General features: G+C 36.3%; 1 protein-coding gene across 1 annotated transcript in view; it reads left to right on the top strand.

Annotated features, from left to right (window-relative positions):
* FAM3C (FAM3 metabolism regulating signaling molecule C) overlaps positions 1 to 18061 on the top strand; it is a 46308-nt gene extending 28247 nt beyond the window's left edge. Inside the window, exons 6-10 of the mRNA XM_007459336.1 lie at positions 7837 to 7895; positions 9011 to 9061; positions 11216 to 11300; positions 16811 to 16937; positions 17530 to 18061. Of these exons, the coding sequence (XP_007459398.1) occupies positions 7837 to 7895; positions 9011 to 9061; positions 11216 to 11300; positions 16811 to 16937; positions 17530 to 17619 (412 nt within the window). The 3' untranslated portion in view covers positions 17620 to 18061. The remainder of the gene's footprint in view (positions 1 to 7836; positions 7896 to 9010; positions 9062 to 11215; positions 11301 to 16810; positions 16938 to 17529) is intronic.

Below are 18061 nucleotides of genomic sequence, written 5' to 3'. Positions count from 1 at the left end.
ATCACTTCATTTACATTGAAGAAAATGATCTGACTGCTGGGTAAAATGATTGGAGAAGTAAAGAGAGCAATTGGAGGGCGATTACCATGGCTGCCATAGCCCTTCAATTCCACTCCCCCCCCCACACACACAGTTGGCAAGAGACTTTTTTTGCCTGTGTACCCACTGAAATATGTAAGTGAATACTAAAAATACGTAAGTAGAAATTTTAATATTTTCCTACACATGCTCTGAGCATATGCAAGCTAATTTTGGAGACTACTAGTCCAGATCATTGCTTCTCAGTGGGGGTGATTTTCTCCCCAGGGGACACTTGTCGAGGTCTGCAAACATTTGGGGACATCAGAGCTGTGGAGGTGCTGCTTATAGAGGCCAGGGATATACTTAAACCTCCTACGGTGCACAGGATAGCCCTTCCACACGAATTATCAAGTCCATAATATCATCATAGACTGAGATTTAGAAACCCCAGTACAGATAAAAGATGGTAAGATAGGGTCATGGTCATGGTTTTAAGGACAAGTGGATTCAGTCAAGATACATCATGGAGAGAATGAGACGGATTTCAAACTTCTCATTAGTTAGAAATAGAAAATCTCGGGTATAAATATCCAGTGGCACACAATACAGGAATTGTAGCTCTTTTTCTTTTGTATTAGAGAACCCATAGAGTTTACTAATATTCAAGATACAGCTTTTATTTCAGACATTTACTCGTATGATTTCAGTTTATATGAAGTTGATATTAGGAATAATACTTCACCTTTTATTATAATCTTAATGTTTGGTACAGAAATTATATGGCAGACTATTTTGAGGGATTTTTTCACATTGAGAGGCAAGATAGTGTTTTGGGCTGTGAGGTCCAAAAGGGTAAGATCAAGGATACTATGTAGGTACTTACATAATCATTTAAAATATAAACATTTTAAAAAAGTAAAAACCATTCTAAGGTCATGAGTGGTAAAACAAAACAGCCAGCCAGCCAGCTGGCTAGTTTTGACCCATGGGCTGTAGTTTGTTAAACCCTTCTCTAAACGAATCATTTTAAGATACAATAGCTAGAACACATTGGAGGTATTTGAAACAAAACTCTATTCAAAGTTGTAGAATCTATCAATAGATTGTATAATCATTTTTTTTAGCTATTTGCCTGCAGGTGTGGAGCGGTGGTGGGGCGACCTTCATATTCGTAAAGGATAAAAGAAAATATTTCAACTTGTGTTAGTAAGAGTGACTAACCTTTTATGCATTTAAAATCTTAGTGGTTTGTCCTTTGCTCGCTGTAGGTTTTCCCTGATAGAATTTAGTTTTTAAAACTTGATAAGCTACTGCCCTCTTGTGGGAAGCCTATGTCATAGTGCTGCTTTGTTGCCTTTATTTCTCTGCTCTCTGATAGACGCAGATGCCGTGACACTTAATTATTACCCTAACAGGTTAATCATAGCTGTGGCTTCTTCATATCAGTGATGGCTACAGCGCATTTCTGAAAGGAGCAGAACAAATGCATTTTGAAACTTCCCTCTTATGCAGCAGACTTGTTTGGTTCTTTTATGGCCCACCTTTCACAACTGGCCTTGCACACACGTAAAAAAGGTCTGTGTTTTATTAACTACATTTAAGTTTTAGAGAACAAGTGAAATTTTGAAGACAGATATGCGACGAGTATGGGTAAATAGTTAAATGTTACTAAGCTTTTACAAATCAAATTTTTATGCTTTTCCTTTTTTAATGGATCTTGGAGTAGAGTTTTTTTTTTTAACTTTTTAGTTTTGAAAAAATTACAGAGATCTCAGGCCGTTGCAAAGATAGTACAGAGAGGTCTCATGTGCTCTTCACCCATTTTTCCACGTGGTTATATCTTATGTATCAATAATTATAGTATAATATCAGAATGGAAATTATCAGTTAGTATAATGTGTGTGTTTAGTTCTATGTCATTTTATCATGTGTAGACTCATGTAACCAGTACAGCAATTAAGATACAGAATTATTCCGTCACCACAAAGATCTCTTTCATAACACCCTCTAATAGGCACCTCCACCATCACTGACCCCTGGAAACCACTAATCTTTTTATCATTTCTATCATTTTGATGTTTTGAGAATGTTATATAAACAAAGTCATACAATATGTAACCATTTGAGATTGGATTTTTTTCACTAAGGACAATGCTTTTGAAATACTTGTTTCTATTAATAATTTGCTCCTATTTTATTGCTAATATTCTGTGGTATGGATATACCACAGTTTATCCATCACCTTTTGTCCTCAACCAGACAATTTCAATGCTTCTAATTTGGGCTGTTATTGATAAAGCTGCTATGAACAGTCATATAGAGATTTTTGAATTTCGAATGCGTCTTTATTTCTCTGTAATAGAATGCCCAGAAGCTCTGGGTTGTGTGGTAAGTGTAATGTTGAATTTTGTAAGAAACTGCCAAACATTGTCCAGAGTGACTGCTCCATATTACATTCCTACCAGCAGTGCATGAGAGATCCAGTTTCTCTGTATATTTACCTGCATTTGGTATTGTCACAATTTTTTATTTCAGTTCTAATAGGTGTGTAGTGGTATCTCAATTATCTGTCCCTTATGTCTAGTGATGTTGAACATCTTTTAATGTGTTTTTTTCCCGCCTGTATATTCTCTTCAGTGAAATATCTATTCATGTCTCTTGTCCATTTTCTAATTGGTTTGTTTGGTTTTTTACTGCTGAGTTTTGAGTTCTTTTAATATATTCTAGATATGCATCCTATTGTCAGATATGTGGTTTGTAACTGTTTTCTCCCAGTCTGTAGCTAGTCTTTTCATTCCACTTACCAGGGTCTTTTGCAGAACCAAAGTTATTAATTTTAATAAAGTCTAATTTATTGATGTTTTTCTTTTATGGGTTATGCTTTATTGTTTGTTTATGGATTGGTGTTATGCCTACGAGCTTTTCAACAAGCCCTACATTTCAAAGATTTTTCTCTACATTATCTTCTAAAATTTTTATAGCTTTCTGTTTTACATATGAATCTGTGATCCATTCTACATTAAGTTTTGAATGAAGTATGAGATTCAGATTAAGGGTCAATTTTTTGGCCTGTGGATATCCGCTTGCTTCATTACAGTTTGTTGAAATGACTATCCTTTCTCCATTGACTTGCTTTTCCTCCTTCGCTAAAAAATAAGTTGGCCATACTTCCACTAGTACATTTCTTGGTTCCACTGGTCCACTTCTTAATTCTTTCTTTGTTCCATTGATCTGTATATCTATTCCTCCACCAATACTACATGCTGTTGATTATACTAGTTATGGAATAAGTCTTGAAATGAGCTAGAATGATGCCTACAGCTTTACTCTTTTTTTTTTTTTTCCAAAATTGTTTTTAGCTACTTTAGTTTCTTTGCCTTTGTATATGACATTTTAGAATAATTTTACCTCTATCTACAGAAAACCTTGCAGGGATTTTGTTAGGAATTTTGTTAAACCTATATGTTAATTTATGGAGAATTGACCATCTTTACAATGTTGAATCTTTCAGTCCATGAGTGTGACATGTTTCATTTATTTATATCTTCTTTCATCACCATTTTGTGTTTTTCAGCATAAGGTCCTACACATGCTTTATTAGGTTTATACTTAAGCATCCCCCCTTTTATTGAGCAATCATAGATGACATTGTGTTTTTAATTTCAGTTTCCTTGTGTTCGTTAGTATACTGACACCCAATTGATTTTTATATGTTGATCTTGTATCTTGTAATGTTGCTGAATTATTACTTCCAAGAGGTTTTTTGGTTTTGTTTTTGTAGCTTCCTTGGGATTATCCAAACATGCAGATGACAAACATGCCATCTGCAAATAGGGACAGCTTTATTTTCTTCCTTTCCAATGTATATGCCTTTATTTCCTTTTCTTGGAAGTCGGCTAGGACTTGCAATACTGTGTTGGGTAGTAGTGGTGAGAGCAGCCATCCTGGACTTGTTCCCAATTTTAGAGGAAAATCTTTCAGCCTTTCACCATTGAGTATGATGTTAAGCAGTAGTTTTTTTGTAGATTTCTTTTTTTTTTTTTTTAATCAGTATGAGGAAGTTCCCCTGTATTACTACTTTTCTGAGACTTTTTATCATGAACGGGTGTTGAATTTTGTCAGATGCATTTTCTGCATTGAGACGATCATGTGATTTTTCTTAAGCCTGTTAATATATAGTGGATTACATTAACTGTTCAAATAATTAACCTTTCATCCTTAGACTAAACCTGACTTAGTCGTGGCTTATGATAATTTTTTAAAAATATACTGCTGAATTCCATTTACTAATGTTTTGTTAAGGATTTTTGCCTGTATTTTAATGAGGCATATTGGTTTGATGTTTTCTTGTAGGTTTTGGTATCACTGTAATACTGGCTTTGTAGAATAAATTGAGAAGTATACCCTTCACTTGTGTTTTTAGAAAGAGTTTGTGTAGAGTTGGTGTTAATTCTTTTTTTAAAAACATTTGGTAGACGTCTCCGCTGAAACTCTCTGGGCTTTGGATATTTTGGAGGTGGGGGGAGCTTATAAACAAATTCAATATTTTTCATAGTTATAGGACTATTTAAATGACCTGTTTCATAATGGATGAGTTGTGTTAGTTTGTACTGGCTCAGGAATTGGTCCAGTTCATCTAAGTTGTCAAATTTACATGTGTGGAGTTGTTCATAGTATTCCTTTATTATCCTTTTGCTATGTGCAGGGTCTATAGGGACATCCCATTTCATTCTTTTTTTTTTTTTTTTTTTTGGCTGCATTGGGTCTTTGTTGCTGCACAAGGGCTCTCTCTAGTTGCGGCAAGTGGGGGCTACTCCATTGCGGTGCGCGGTCTTCTCATTGTGGTGGCTTCTCCTGTTGCGGAGGAGCATGGGCCCTGGAGCACATGGGTTTCAGTGGTTGCAGCGTGTGGATTCAGTTGCGGCATGCAGGCCCTAGGGTGCATGGGCTTCAGTAGTTGTGGCATGCGGCCTCAGTAGTTGTGGCACACAGGCTTAGTTGCTCCGCGGCATGTGGGATCTTCCTGGACCAGGGATCGAACCTGTGTTCCCTGCATTGGCAGGCGGATTCTTAACCACTGTGCCACCAAGGAAGTCCCCCATTTCATTCTTGATATTGGTGATTTGTGTCTTTTTTTTTTCTCTGTCAGTCTTATTAAAGGTTTGTTAATTTTATTGACCTTTTCAAAGAACCAGCTTTTTGTTTCATTGATCTTTCTCTATTTTTCTCTTTTCAGTTCCCTTGATTTCTGCTCTTTTTAATTTCTTCTGCTTGCTTTAGGTTTCTTTTTAGTTTTGTGAGATGAGAGCTTAAGTTATTAATTTGAAACTTTCTTTTTAAATGTGAGCATTTAGTGCTATAAATTCCTCAATCTCAGTACTCTTTTAGCTATGCCTCACAAATTTTAATAAGCTGTGTTTTCAATGTGTTTTTTAATTTCACTTCAGACTTCTTTGACCCATAGATTATTTAGACATATATTGCTTAGTTTCAAAGTGTTTGGTGATTTTCCTGTTATCTTTGATTTTGATTTCATTGTGGTCAGAGACACATTTGGTATGAGTTCAATTCTTTTAAACTTGTTGAGGTTTACTTTATGGCCCATGATATGGTCTGTCATAGTATATGCTCCATGGGTACTTGAAAAGAATGTGTATTTTGCTGTTGTTGGGTAGAATGTTCTTTAAATGTCAATTAGACCCTGTTGGTTAATGCTGCTGTTGAGGTCTTCTATACCCTTTGTAACTTTCTGTCTATCAGCTGTTGAGAGGGGTATTGACATGTCCAACTGTAATTGTAGATTTGTCTGTTTCTCCTGTCAGTTCTATCTGAGTTTGCTTCACATATTTTGTATCTTGATTGCTTGGTATTTTAATTGATGTTAATATAGCCACTCCTGCTTTCTTTTGTTTAAATAGCTTCATTGAGATACAGCTCATATACCATACAATACATTCATTTAAAGTATACAGCCAGTGGTTTTTAGTGTATTCAGAGATGTGTGCAACCATCACCGCAGTCAGTTCTAGAACACTATCATACCTCAGAAGGAAATGCTGTGTCCTTTAGCTATTGCCCTCCTGTTCCATTCCCATCCCATTCTCCGTCTCCCCTCCCAGCCGACCAGCCCTAAGTAACCACCAGGTTTACTTTCTGTCTCTGTAGATTTACCTATTGTGGAAATTCTGTAGAGATAGTATTATATAATACGTAGATTTTTTGTGTGATCAGCTCCTTCACTTAGAATAGTGTTTTCAAGGTTCATCCATGTTATAGCATGTATCAGTACTTCATTCCTTTTTATGGCTGAATAATATTCGATTGTACAGATATGTCACGTTTTATCCATTCATTAGTTTGTGGACTTCTGGGTTGTTTCTACTTGTTTCTTGTAGACAGCATGTAGTTGGGTCTTATTTTAATCCACTGGGCCAATTTCTCTTTTCATTTGATATGTTTGAACTATTTATATTTATTATAATTATTGACATGTTAGGGCTTAAGCCTGCCATTTTATTCTTTTTTTTGAGAAAATTGTCTTCTCGTATTTGAAAACTTATTACATGATTCAACAAAAACATCACACACATCATTGACAGACATATGTCTTTATTGCTCACTGTTTCAGCTTTTTCTTACTTTGTCTTACTCTAAATGAAATAGCATCCAACTTTTGTATTAGAATTTTACTCATTTATCACTTGCAACCATAGGTTAAGCACAGATGAGTTATATGAAAATCGCCTAACACATTCTGTGAGAATCAATGGCTAAGTGAAATTTATAATAAAGTATATATTTTATTATTTGTAAAATGTGTGCTACAGATCCTTTCTGTCAGTAAAATTTATACTAAACTTACGTCATTGGTTGGGAATGTAATTATTCACAATAGGTAAGAGATAGAAACAATCTAAATGTCTGTTGATGGATGGATAAAGAATAGATAGATAGATAGATGGTATCATATACGAATACGGTTGTGTGTGTTCACACATATGCAACTCCCCCCTCTCCACCAACCTCAACCCAACCTCAATGATTGTTAATCATTGAACAGCACATCACTGTGAATTTTTAGAATAAAAGGTACCTACAATTTTAGTTTAATAATTCTAATTCAACAAACTGAACTGATAACAAGCAAATGTTTTATTCATACCTTCTGTTTCACAGTATCTATTATCTTTATGTCATGGTCTGTGAGCTGCTAGTGGTTGATTACCGCAGAATGACATTACAAGTCTTATGGTTAGATGCAGTAATTATATGAATACAATATTCCTTCTTCTGGATATTGAGAAACTTTGCCTTGGTAATCACTAAGAGAATGTTCACAATTAAGTTAAATTCTTCTTGCTCTCAGATTATAAAAAGTTTTAGTAGCATCTCGCTTCTGTTTCATGTCACACTGATATTGTAGAAGGTAGAAAAGAGGTTACCCTTGTTTGTTCCCTTGAGGATGGTGCAGACTATGTGCATAATGTCCACATGTTTGAAGGATTTTCTAAAATGGTATTTCATAACCTGACACACAGAGCAGCAAGAAATAGCCTAGTATTTCAGCACTAATACTTTGTAATATATATTTCTATTCATGAAATCTTATTTAAGAGCATTGCTTTAAAATTATTCAGTGTTAGACTGTCTTCTCTGACTTGGTAGAGACCTTTCAGTCTCCACTGCAGTACTAAACAATTGTACGTATATATAACATCCCCAACTTTTTTTTTTTGTCATGGATGGCTTTATTTCTTTAATGTATGTTTATGTTCAGTATCTAATTCTAAATTTGTCTTGACTTTCCCCCTTCAGTTTAATGAGTGGTGTTAAGAATAATGTTGGAAGAGGGATCAATGTTGCCTTGGTAAATGGTAAGAATAATTATTTTAGCTTATGAATATACTCAGTGGATATTCATATGTCCCAAAGTAAAATGCACTCTAATATCAAGAGATCAGGTGAGAAAGAGCCAGGCTTGACAATAAAGCCCTCCCCACACCCTCCCAAAACACCAACTGTAGGTCGAGACTCTGCATCTCAGTATTTATAGCGTGCTTTCTTGGAAGCATCCAGCTTGCTGTCCAGTGAGTAGAGAACTTCCCATGAGATTGTCAGGATACAACCAATCTAACATTAAATTGATGAATCCTTGCTGCAGATTTTGGAATCCTAACATAATATAGATGGACGTGAATGAGGGTTTAGAGAATGACAGAGCGTGGTGGACTACTGGATGGGGTGTGGGGCTGAGTGAAGAGTAGGAGTCGATTGTAATTTTTCAGTATCGTCCACATTGAATCCTGAACATCTCGAGTGTTCTTGCAAAATCACATCTGAAAATATGAACCCATGAAGTGAGACTCAACTGCATACTCGTCTTCTCTTTCTGGGACAGTCACCCTTGTAAATCTGTATAGAGTGATTATAAACCACAGCCACCTTCTCCAGTTCACAGTGTAGGAAAATATTGTTTACTTCGTTCACAAGAGATACATTTTTGTGTTTCTACTTTCTTCATTTTCTTAGCTATAAAATGTTCTATACGTATTTGTCTATTTAATTGATAGCAAAAAAAATTTTTTCAAAGGGAATTAAATATAATTTTTTGGAAAGATGGCTTTGGCAATAGAAAATAGCATGGATTCATGTTTTTTTTTTTAAGATTTATGTATTTTGGGGTAATTTTAAAATAAGGGAAGATGGTAACACATATGGATGAAAAATATACAACTTCGAATGGTCTACAGTCAATAGTGAACTTCTGTTTGCTACTCTTCAGCTTACAGGATTAGTGAGAAAGTCCTATTCAAAAAATACCCTTTTAGAAAAAATTTTCAGATGCATACAGTTCAAATTTTAAGTACTTGTCATAATAATTCTTTCTCTGCTAATGAATTCACATCAATCATTGGATAAGATCATTTGTCTTATATAGTGTAGAGTATATTTCAGTTGCATAATTTGCTATGAATTCAATCTCTTTCAGGAAAAACAGGAGATCTAATAGACACCAGATATTTTGACATGTGGGGAGGAAGTAAGTATGAATAACATATAAGTGTTCTGTTGCTGGCACTGAATCACATCAATATAATGTAGCCCACTAATGAGAAAATAATGGTACTAATTTTGTGTTAGTTCATTTTATTACTCTTTCTTTTTACTGAATGTCTAGCTGTATTTAAGTGATCAGTCATACTGCATACACTTTGCTTTTTATAAAAATTGTTGGCGATGTGTAATTAAGAGCAATAATATCACAACTGAGATTTTAAAAAATCTGAGTCCTACTTTTTGCAGGACAACTAATTCAAAGCTTCGGGCTCTTGTAGGTTTCTGCCTGAAATTTCTAAAAAAAAGAATAAGTAATTTGAAGACGGACATAACCAGTGTAAGCATTCTTAGCTGACTGAATTGATTTCATATGATTTTTCAGTCTCAAAACTAAGTTTATAACCAAGATTATATTCAAGTAGATGAATATTTGAGAGAAGGAATGGAATTTCCTTTCTGGTTTACTGGACTAAGAACAATCCACAGATAATCTTCCTAATTTGGAAGTTCCTCAAGGAGCAGGTGGAATTTAGTCACCAGCATGCAGAGGGAAGGAACTGGCGCCTCGAAGAAGAATGTGCCTGAGAGAAGGAAGGCCAGCACTGATTTATCTTTTGATTCTTTTCTTAGTCGAGGCTCTCCCCTGCACCTCCCCATTCTCATCCGCTTTGTATATTCCCTGGAAGCCAGCAGTTGTTAGGCTTCCTGAAATTTATCTTGTTTTCAGAGCATTCAGCTTTCCTAATATTTCTTCAGCTTGTAATGAGATAATGCATGTATTATTTATTTTTTAAATGAGATCAGAAGAACTTTGCATAGCTGTCAAAACTGTGTAAACTTAAAATGTACCACCAGTTTAGATTCTAAAGGCGTAATTGGTTCTACCAAAATTTATTGCATGGAAAAACTCTTATAAAACTATTGTCGAAATCAGTCATGTGACCAGAAGCTCTGGTATTTCATCTCAGGTGGATTAACTACTGCTAAAAAAATACTCCTCAAATTAAGAAGAAGTTGTAAATTACTGCCATCTTTGGATTTAAATCGAAGTGATTTGTTAGCTGCTCTGTTACATTTTTTTCTGAATTAAAAATGCTGTTATTTTAAGATAGAATTCAGTTAGAGAAAATCTTTGGGATCTTTGCTGTGGAAAGAAGCTGAGTAGATTTGAAGGAACCCAGTTTTGAAGTAGTATTATACTTGGGGGCTGTAAGGAAACCTGACGTTGTAAGGAGTTCAAGATGTAGAATGATTTGCAGTACCTGATCAGCCTCTTTGGCATCATCAGTTTATTGTCACTGGAGTGGTGTTTAAGCCCTTCTGAATCTTGATATACTAGATGAAGCAGGTAAAGACTGCAATATTTACCTTAATTAGTTTGGCTTTTAGTGATAACTAACCTACATTCCTTCCCCTAGTTTACAGTAAGTAGATATGCCCAGGAGTTACTTTAAATCAGTGTGTGTGTGTATACAGTTGTCCCTTGTACCTGCAGGGGACTGGTTCCAGGACCCTTCACGGATAACCCATAATCTGCATATGCTCAAGTTCCATAATTTGTCCTCCATATCTGCAGTTATGCATCCACGGGTTCAACCAAGTGTGGGTTATGTGGTACTGTAGTATTTATTGAAAAAAATCTGCGTATAAGTAGACTCCTGAGTTCAAACCCCTGGGGTCAAATGTATACATATTTATATAATTTTTTAAAATTACAGATCCTTTTGTGCATTAAATAAAAGTTCTCTGTCTTCATTTTTAGGAAAGTATCTGTGCAATTTGCCATGTACTCAGGGAGTCCATGAGCCTTTCTCCTGCTCTGCTAAATTTCTTACTTTAATTTATAAGTCATGCTTTAATATGACTTTGCTATGGTTTTTTCATTTAGCCCCTGGAATATCAGTATAAAAAACATACAGGATGAATCAGGATTGGGAAATTTTAAGTTGATGGGAAACTTAATTTTTAACCTGTTCGTAAGATTTGTCTTTCTTTTGGTTACTCTACGTTACAAATTATTGATTTACAAGAACTTCATTTTTTATATTACTAACTTTTAAGAGATTATCATGATGTTTACTCAGTCATTTAAAAAAATACCCAAAAAACCAACCCTCAACCCTTTCTTTTTTTTCAGATGTGGCCCCATTTATTGAGTTTCTGAAGGCCATACAAGATGGAACAATAGTCTTAATGGGAACATATGATGATGGAGCAACCAAGTATGTAAACTTAAAAATTTATGCAACTTTTCAGAGTTATAATTTATAATAATATAAGAAATACATTTTCAATGAAAACATTTATGATATAGAGCAAAGTAATCCAACTTTCAGGTAAACACCATTAACATTTTTTTATTTTGCTTTCTTCTTTCTTGTATTTATCGTGATACCTTGTTGTGAAATTAGAATTACGTTGTACATGAAGTTTGTTATAATCTTTTATGTTCTGTTTTTAACAACTATATAGTTGTCTCTGACGACAGTATTCTTCAGTAGCATTTTTTTATGGCATTTCCCAAAGTGTGTTCCGTGAACACACTTTAAAGCTGTAATGGCTCTTTTAACCTTTTAATATGTTAAGTTTCTAGGTCATTTTACCCTCCTGCTTGCATTTCTTGGGCATTCTCTAGGTGATTATTGTCTCTCTTAAAATGGTGCCCCAAGTTGGACATAGTGTTCCCAGATGTGGTCTGGCCAGTACAGGGTACAATGGAGATGCTAGCTCACCAAGTTTGAGAAATTACATTTAATTCTCATGGAGACTGGTGTTGCATTCGTTTTCTTTTGGCAGAGTCACATCACATTTTTGGTCAACTTAAATTCTCAGATCTTCTCATTTGATCTCAGATTTTTTTTTTTTTAAACCACTGCCAAGTCAGGTCTTCCTCCCCATTTCAGAACTTGCTTTTGCTTAATATGAATAAAGGACTTTATATTCATATATCCTTGTTAAATTTAATTTTGCTGTTATTGGCCCACTTGGTCTCGATTCTGACATTTGTCCTATGAGGTTTCTATGGCCCAGGCTTCGTACTCTCTCCAGAGTCATTCAGGTGTCTAAATCTAAGTCATTGACAAACATGTTTACTACAGGCAGTGTGCCACCAGCTGGAGGCCGCCTCCAAGGGATTCATCTAGTCATCAACTGCAGAACTACTTTTCAGACAGTTTCCACTGTATCCTAATAGGCATACCATTCAGTTGCTGTTTAATTATTTTATTTTCTGAGACCATCAGATACTCACTTGAAATTCATGAACGATGCTAATTATAGTACCCTGATCTACTGCCCCAAAACCTCTTCTAAATCTGAAATATATGAGATGATGTTAACTTGGCTTTATTTATTCCTGCCTCCTTCCGGCTACTCCCTCTCTCTCTCTCTTTTAAAATTAATTAATTAATTAAATTTTGGACGCGTTGTGTCTTTGTTGCTGCGCACGGGCTTTCTCTAGTTGCGGCAAGCAGGGGCTACTCTTCGTTGCGGTGCGCAGCCTTCTCATTGCGGTGGCTTCTCTTGTCACGGGGCACGGGCTCTAGGCGTGCGGGCTTCAGTAGTTGTGGCTCACGGGCTCAGTAGCTGTGGCTCGTGGGCTCTAGAGCTCAGGCTCAGTAGTTGTGGCGCACAGGCTTAGTTGCTCCACAGCATGTGGGATCTTCCCGGACCAGGGCTCGAACCCATGTCCCCTGCATTGGCAGGCGGATTCTTAACCACTGCGCCACCAGGGAAGCCCTTCCTCTCTTTCTTTTCTTCTTCTTTGTGTACTACTCACAGGAGATCCATTCTAAAATTTCTACTCCATTCTAGAATTTTGCTAGGAGTTAGAATTAGTTTTATTGGACCATTGTTTTTAAAATTTTCCTTGTCTTTTTTGAAAACTGGAATATTTAACTAACTTTTAATGTCTTAGCATCTTCATTTTCCATGATGCTTCTAAAATAACCGACATGACCTTGAAGACTTTATTAATAAGTTCCTTAAGAATTTAAGTGTGTGACATGTGTGGGCCTGGAGGCTTAAATTTATTTTAAAGCACTTAATATGGACATTCCTGAACTACTTTTCCCTTTTTATGTTGATCGAAGAGTGTTTGCCTCCCTGGAAAAGACAGTTGTGCTTTGATCTTGATATTTTATCATTCTTGTGAAACAGTGGTCCCTTCATTATTTGTACTTAGCAAAAGTTCTCTCTGTGGCCTTCAGTAGTTGTATGAGTCGCATCTCAGTTTGAGCACTCAGGTCTTCCTGGTAGTAGTATTAAAAGTTTTATCATTAGTAGCATGATGTGCCTTGTATTTTTGCACACTTCCTTTTCTCAGTTTGAACCCATCACACAATGTAAGTGGACTCAGGGAGTTCAAACCCATGTTGTTCAAGGGTCAGTTGTATCTCCAAAATTAATGCTGTGTATAAATATATTAGTTACACTACACTGCCTTTTAAAGAAATGGAGCATTTTGATACCTACTGTATCAAACGCTCAAAATATTGGTTGTGTTGCATGGTTTTAAACTTCTTTTTAAAACATGAAATCATCTTTCACTTAGTTACATAAAAGATATCAAAAAGGAATAATAAAAATCCCCCAGATTCTACATAGGCAGATTTAGAAAACTTTAGAAATTATTGAGAAAGTTGTCTTGTTCTAAATCTATAGTTAGATATACATAGGGACATGCGGCAGGGCTGCCCAAGACCACCCCCAGGTTTGATGATTCACTGGGAGGCGTCACAGGACCCAGCATACAGACCTGCTCACTCACTGCTATGATTTGCTACAGCAAAGGGATACAAAGCAGAATCAGCAAAGGGGAGCTAGCAGAGAGCAAAGTCTGGAGGAAGCCAGGCTCGAGTTCCTCTCCCAAGTGGAGTGACACAGGACATGCTTAATTCCTCCAGCAACAAATTGTGACAAGACTATGAAATGCTGTCCACTAGGGAAGGTTATTAGAGACTCATGGCCCAGGGTTTTTACTGGGAGCTGGTCATGGAGGCACCCTCCGCCTTACATATCCCAAAATTCCAGACTCCCAGACAGAAAGTAGGTGTTCAGCATAAACTACTGTTTGTACAGTTTAGACACAGTGAACCATTCTGATCAGTTCTGTGAATGGGGGGAGCCTCCCCAAATCCAAGTTTCCAGATGCCAGCCAAGGACCAGTCTTGCTGTTAGGGCTTTCTAAGGCCTGTATTAACCCTTTTCTGCACAGGACCTAAGGGTGTTTGTTCTCATCGAAAAGTAAGGAAAGATTAATAACAGGATCAAAATGCAAAGCTAAGTTTTAAGTTGCTTCTAGATCTTTGGCTAAATTGGCTTAGTTTACTCATACAGATCAAAATGACCACTTCGGAAATTTAGAAGTACAGAAGGAAAAATGACTGCCCTTCAATGTATTTAATTGATGTAAAAATGTTTAGATAAGAAAAAAATTTATGTACTTCTGGCTGGGGGCCAGGCCTGCATTTGGATAACCACCTACCTTGCAAGCAGTTTTTGTGTATGAAGCAATCTCTTGGCATTTGTGAACCTATAACATTCAGCTATTCATGAGCAGCCCCGAAGCCTGTGAGGTGCAATTTGTGATTTTTCTGAGATGTAACTGAATCAAGCCCTGAGGCTTTCCTCCAGGAGGTTGTCATTACGCTGCCCAGTAAGCCTGACCTCTGTACTTCAACACCATTTGTTCTCGATAAAGCAGCAAAACTCACTACTAGTACTGATGATGCAGGTAAAATGTTCTAATTAAGGAGCCAGAAATAAAACATTTGGATAAACTAAGGATTAGAATATGACAGTCTGCAGATCCATAACCTCCTAACACGATTTAGAAACAAGAAAACAGGGTTCAGACAATACTTTCTGGGAATGTCCCTCTAATATACAAGTTGCTTATCACGTGAGCAGATGAATGGAAGTGATAGCTAATTCACGTAAGGACGGGTACAGGAAACACAGCTGCAGACAGACTTTGGGGAGAAAGCCAGACGGTGGTACACGTGGTTCTCTGTGAAGGTCTCAAAATCTTCAGAGGCTGAGACTTCATTGGTCCTTCTGCACAGCCATTTCATTTATTTTTATTTCCCTTGATTATAAAGACATCATTTTATATAGATGAGTCTGAAAGGCTAAATATTCCAGGGTGCCCCTGATTTTTCTCACTGATTCTAGTGAACTTCCCCCAGGAGGACAGCAGTGCCCAAGCTATGGTTAAAACAGCTCCACTGCCCCATGGATGTGGTTTGTATAATTGTGGAAGGCTAATAACATATGTAGCTCTTTCCTGTTTTATGAAGCTTTTTTTAACATAAAGTATACCGTTTATCTTCAAGTAAATTACATTAGAACTGTTGCGCCTCATATTTCTTTCATTTATACATTAAAGGAGCCAGCTGATATTAGCATGGGATGCTTCAAATAAGGCTGCAGGATAAACAGGCGCCTTCCTCACTGGCCCTCCTGCTATTTTGCAGCCAATGATCCTCCACTTATTTGCAAACATAAAACTTGCCTTGCCTCAGATTTTAGAAGAACAAACCTCTCTAATTGACCTATAAATGCCATCTTTTGGGCGATATAGAGGACTTACTGGCCAGATACCTGCACAGGTGTCCCTTAGTTATCTTTTTGTGTTGTTTTTTTTTTTGGCTCTACAACAGCACGTATCTTCTGAATTTCTTCTCCCTTTTGAGACAGAGGAGAGATGGAGGATCACTCAACATTAGGATAAGAACCTACACAAAATTCCTTAAAGGCATCTTTCAGTTAGCTGTTTCCCTAGCAGTTGCCTTTTGTCACTGCCCTTTCTTAGCCGCTATGTCGTTAATATTTTCATTTTTATTAAATAACCACTTGGCAGTTGTCTCTGAAGTAGAATTTATATCCCTATTCTCAAAATTCACTTTCTTTTAAATAAAACATCTGGTGTTAGAAACATCCAAATTTCTATCAGCATTTACCTTTATTCTATTCAAATGTAATTTACAAAGGGTTTAGTGGAGATTCAAAGTGATTTTTAATTTTACAAAGATGTTGGTTGCTTAAGATCTTGGATTAACCTGAATAGGCACCTGCTGACTACAGTTTCTCTTATTTATTTGATGGATGTAAATGAAAATGAATTGTTGTTGTGAAATAAAGACACCGAAAAGGTACTTCTAAATAGCATGAACTTGAAATTAATTTCTAGATTTCATGGCTTTCATCACTAAAGAATTCAAATAGGACTTCCCTGGTGGAACAATGGTTAAGAATCCACCTGCCAGTGTAGGGGACTCAGGTTCGATCCCTGGTCCAGGAAGATACCACATGCCTCAGAGCAACTAAGTCTGTGCACCACAACTACTGAGCCTGCACTCTAGACCCTGCGAGCCACAACTACTGAAGCCCGCACGCTCTTGGGCCCAGGCTTCACAGTAAGAGAAGCCACCGCAATGAGAAGCCCACGCACCACAATGAAGAGTAGCCCCTGCTCGCCGCAAGTAGAGAAAGCCCGTGCACAGCAACGAGGACCCCATACAGCCAAAAAAAAAAAAAATTCATTAAAAAAAAACCTCAAATAGTAGGAATGTTACTCTGATAAAAAATTATTTTTATGTTCTCTTATCTAAGCCAGCATTCTCTCATTCATTTCATGGTTGTATGTTAAGTATCCTAACTGTATCAGTATTACTTAAATAACATGCAGGGCACTACATTTATTGTATTATTCTTTTTCTCCCTCTTTAAGACTCAATGATGAGGCCCGGCAGCTCATTGCTGAATTGGGGAGTACATCTATTACTCATCTTGGTTTTAGAGACAACTGGGTCTTCTGTGGTGGAAAAGGCATTAAGACAAAAAGCCCTTTTGAACAGGTTAGTGTCTTAGGCTTTCATAATTAATGGACAAAAGCAGTTGTGTGAAACCATGCAGTGCCTATTGCTATCCCAGTTATTTGAAACTTAGATAAAGCAGACATTAAATATGTTCATGTGTTTTTCATAGGTTCTTGGTAATCAAGTATTTGAAATAACTGTGGCACTATTTTGATTTTAAACTTAAAAATAGTCAGTTCTGCATGAAAATTTTTTTCCTACATGACAATGCATTGGCATATGATTAGTTTTATCTTAAGCCTTTTAGGAAGTTGGTTATTAAAGATTTTAATTGAACTTTTGTTACTGTAATCAATTAAGTTTAGAAATATTTTAGAACTTAGTAGAATGTAAACCTACTTTTGACTAACAAATGATCCTTTAAAGACCATCTGCAGTGTTTTGTTCTTTCAGCTGTTCTTTGAAGGTCTGCTACTACATGCCAGATCCCAAGTGTTGCTCATTTAATATATTGAACAATAAATTATATGTTGATAGAAGTGTTACTGAAGTGAGTACACATAAGTATGTTATTGCAGATATGCAGTTCACTAAAGTTTAAAAACTGTATACTATGATTGTGTTCCAACAGCACATAAAGAACAATAAGGACACAAACAAATATGAAGGATGGCCTGAAGTTGTAGAAATGGAAGGATGCATCCCCCAGAAGCAAGACTGAAGTGGAGAAAATTGAAGGGACCATACTTTCACTTGCTAATGGGAAAGCCCTAACCGAAAAACTACATGTAAATATTTTAAGAGCATGCAGCCATCTCGGTGTGTGCATGACCATTATCTCTTTTGATATCAGGATTATTTATTGCTAACGTAAATAGACATCTTTGTAAATAATCATCATGATGAGCAAATCACTGAACCATTTCTAAGCACATCTCCGTAATGGTACAATGTTTAGACTGCGATGATAATGGCGTCTTTTAATTCTAAAAGCATTACACAATGGATAACTAAACAGATTTGGAAAATGTATTGATATATATACTAGTCGCTGTGAAAAATCTATCATGGAATAATATGGATTTTAGGGAGGAGACTTTGTTTTCTTTTATATATATATATGACCTTTTGATGGTAGTATCTTTTAAATTAAAAAGATATTG

This window comes from Lipotes vexillifer, unplaced genomic scaffold (assembly GCF_000442215.2).
Source record: "Lipotes vexillifer unplaced genomic scaffold, Lipotes_vexillifer_v1.1 scaffold116, whole genome shotgun sequence".
Classification (NCBI taxonomy): Eukaryota; Metazoa; Chordata; class Mammalia; order Artiodactyla; family Lipotidae; genus Lipotes; species Lipotes vexillifer.
This window is presented reverse-complemented; position numbering and strand designations above follow the sequence as displayed.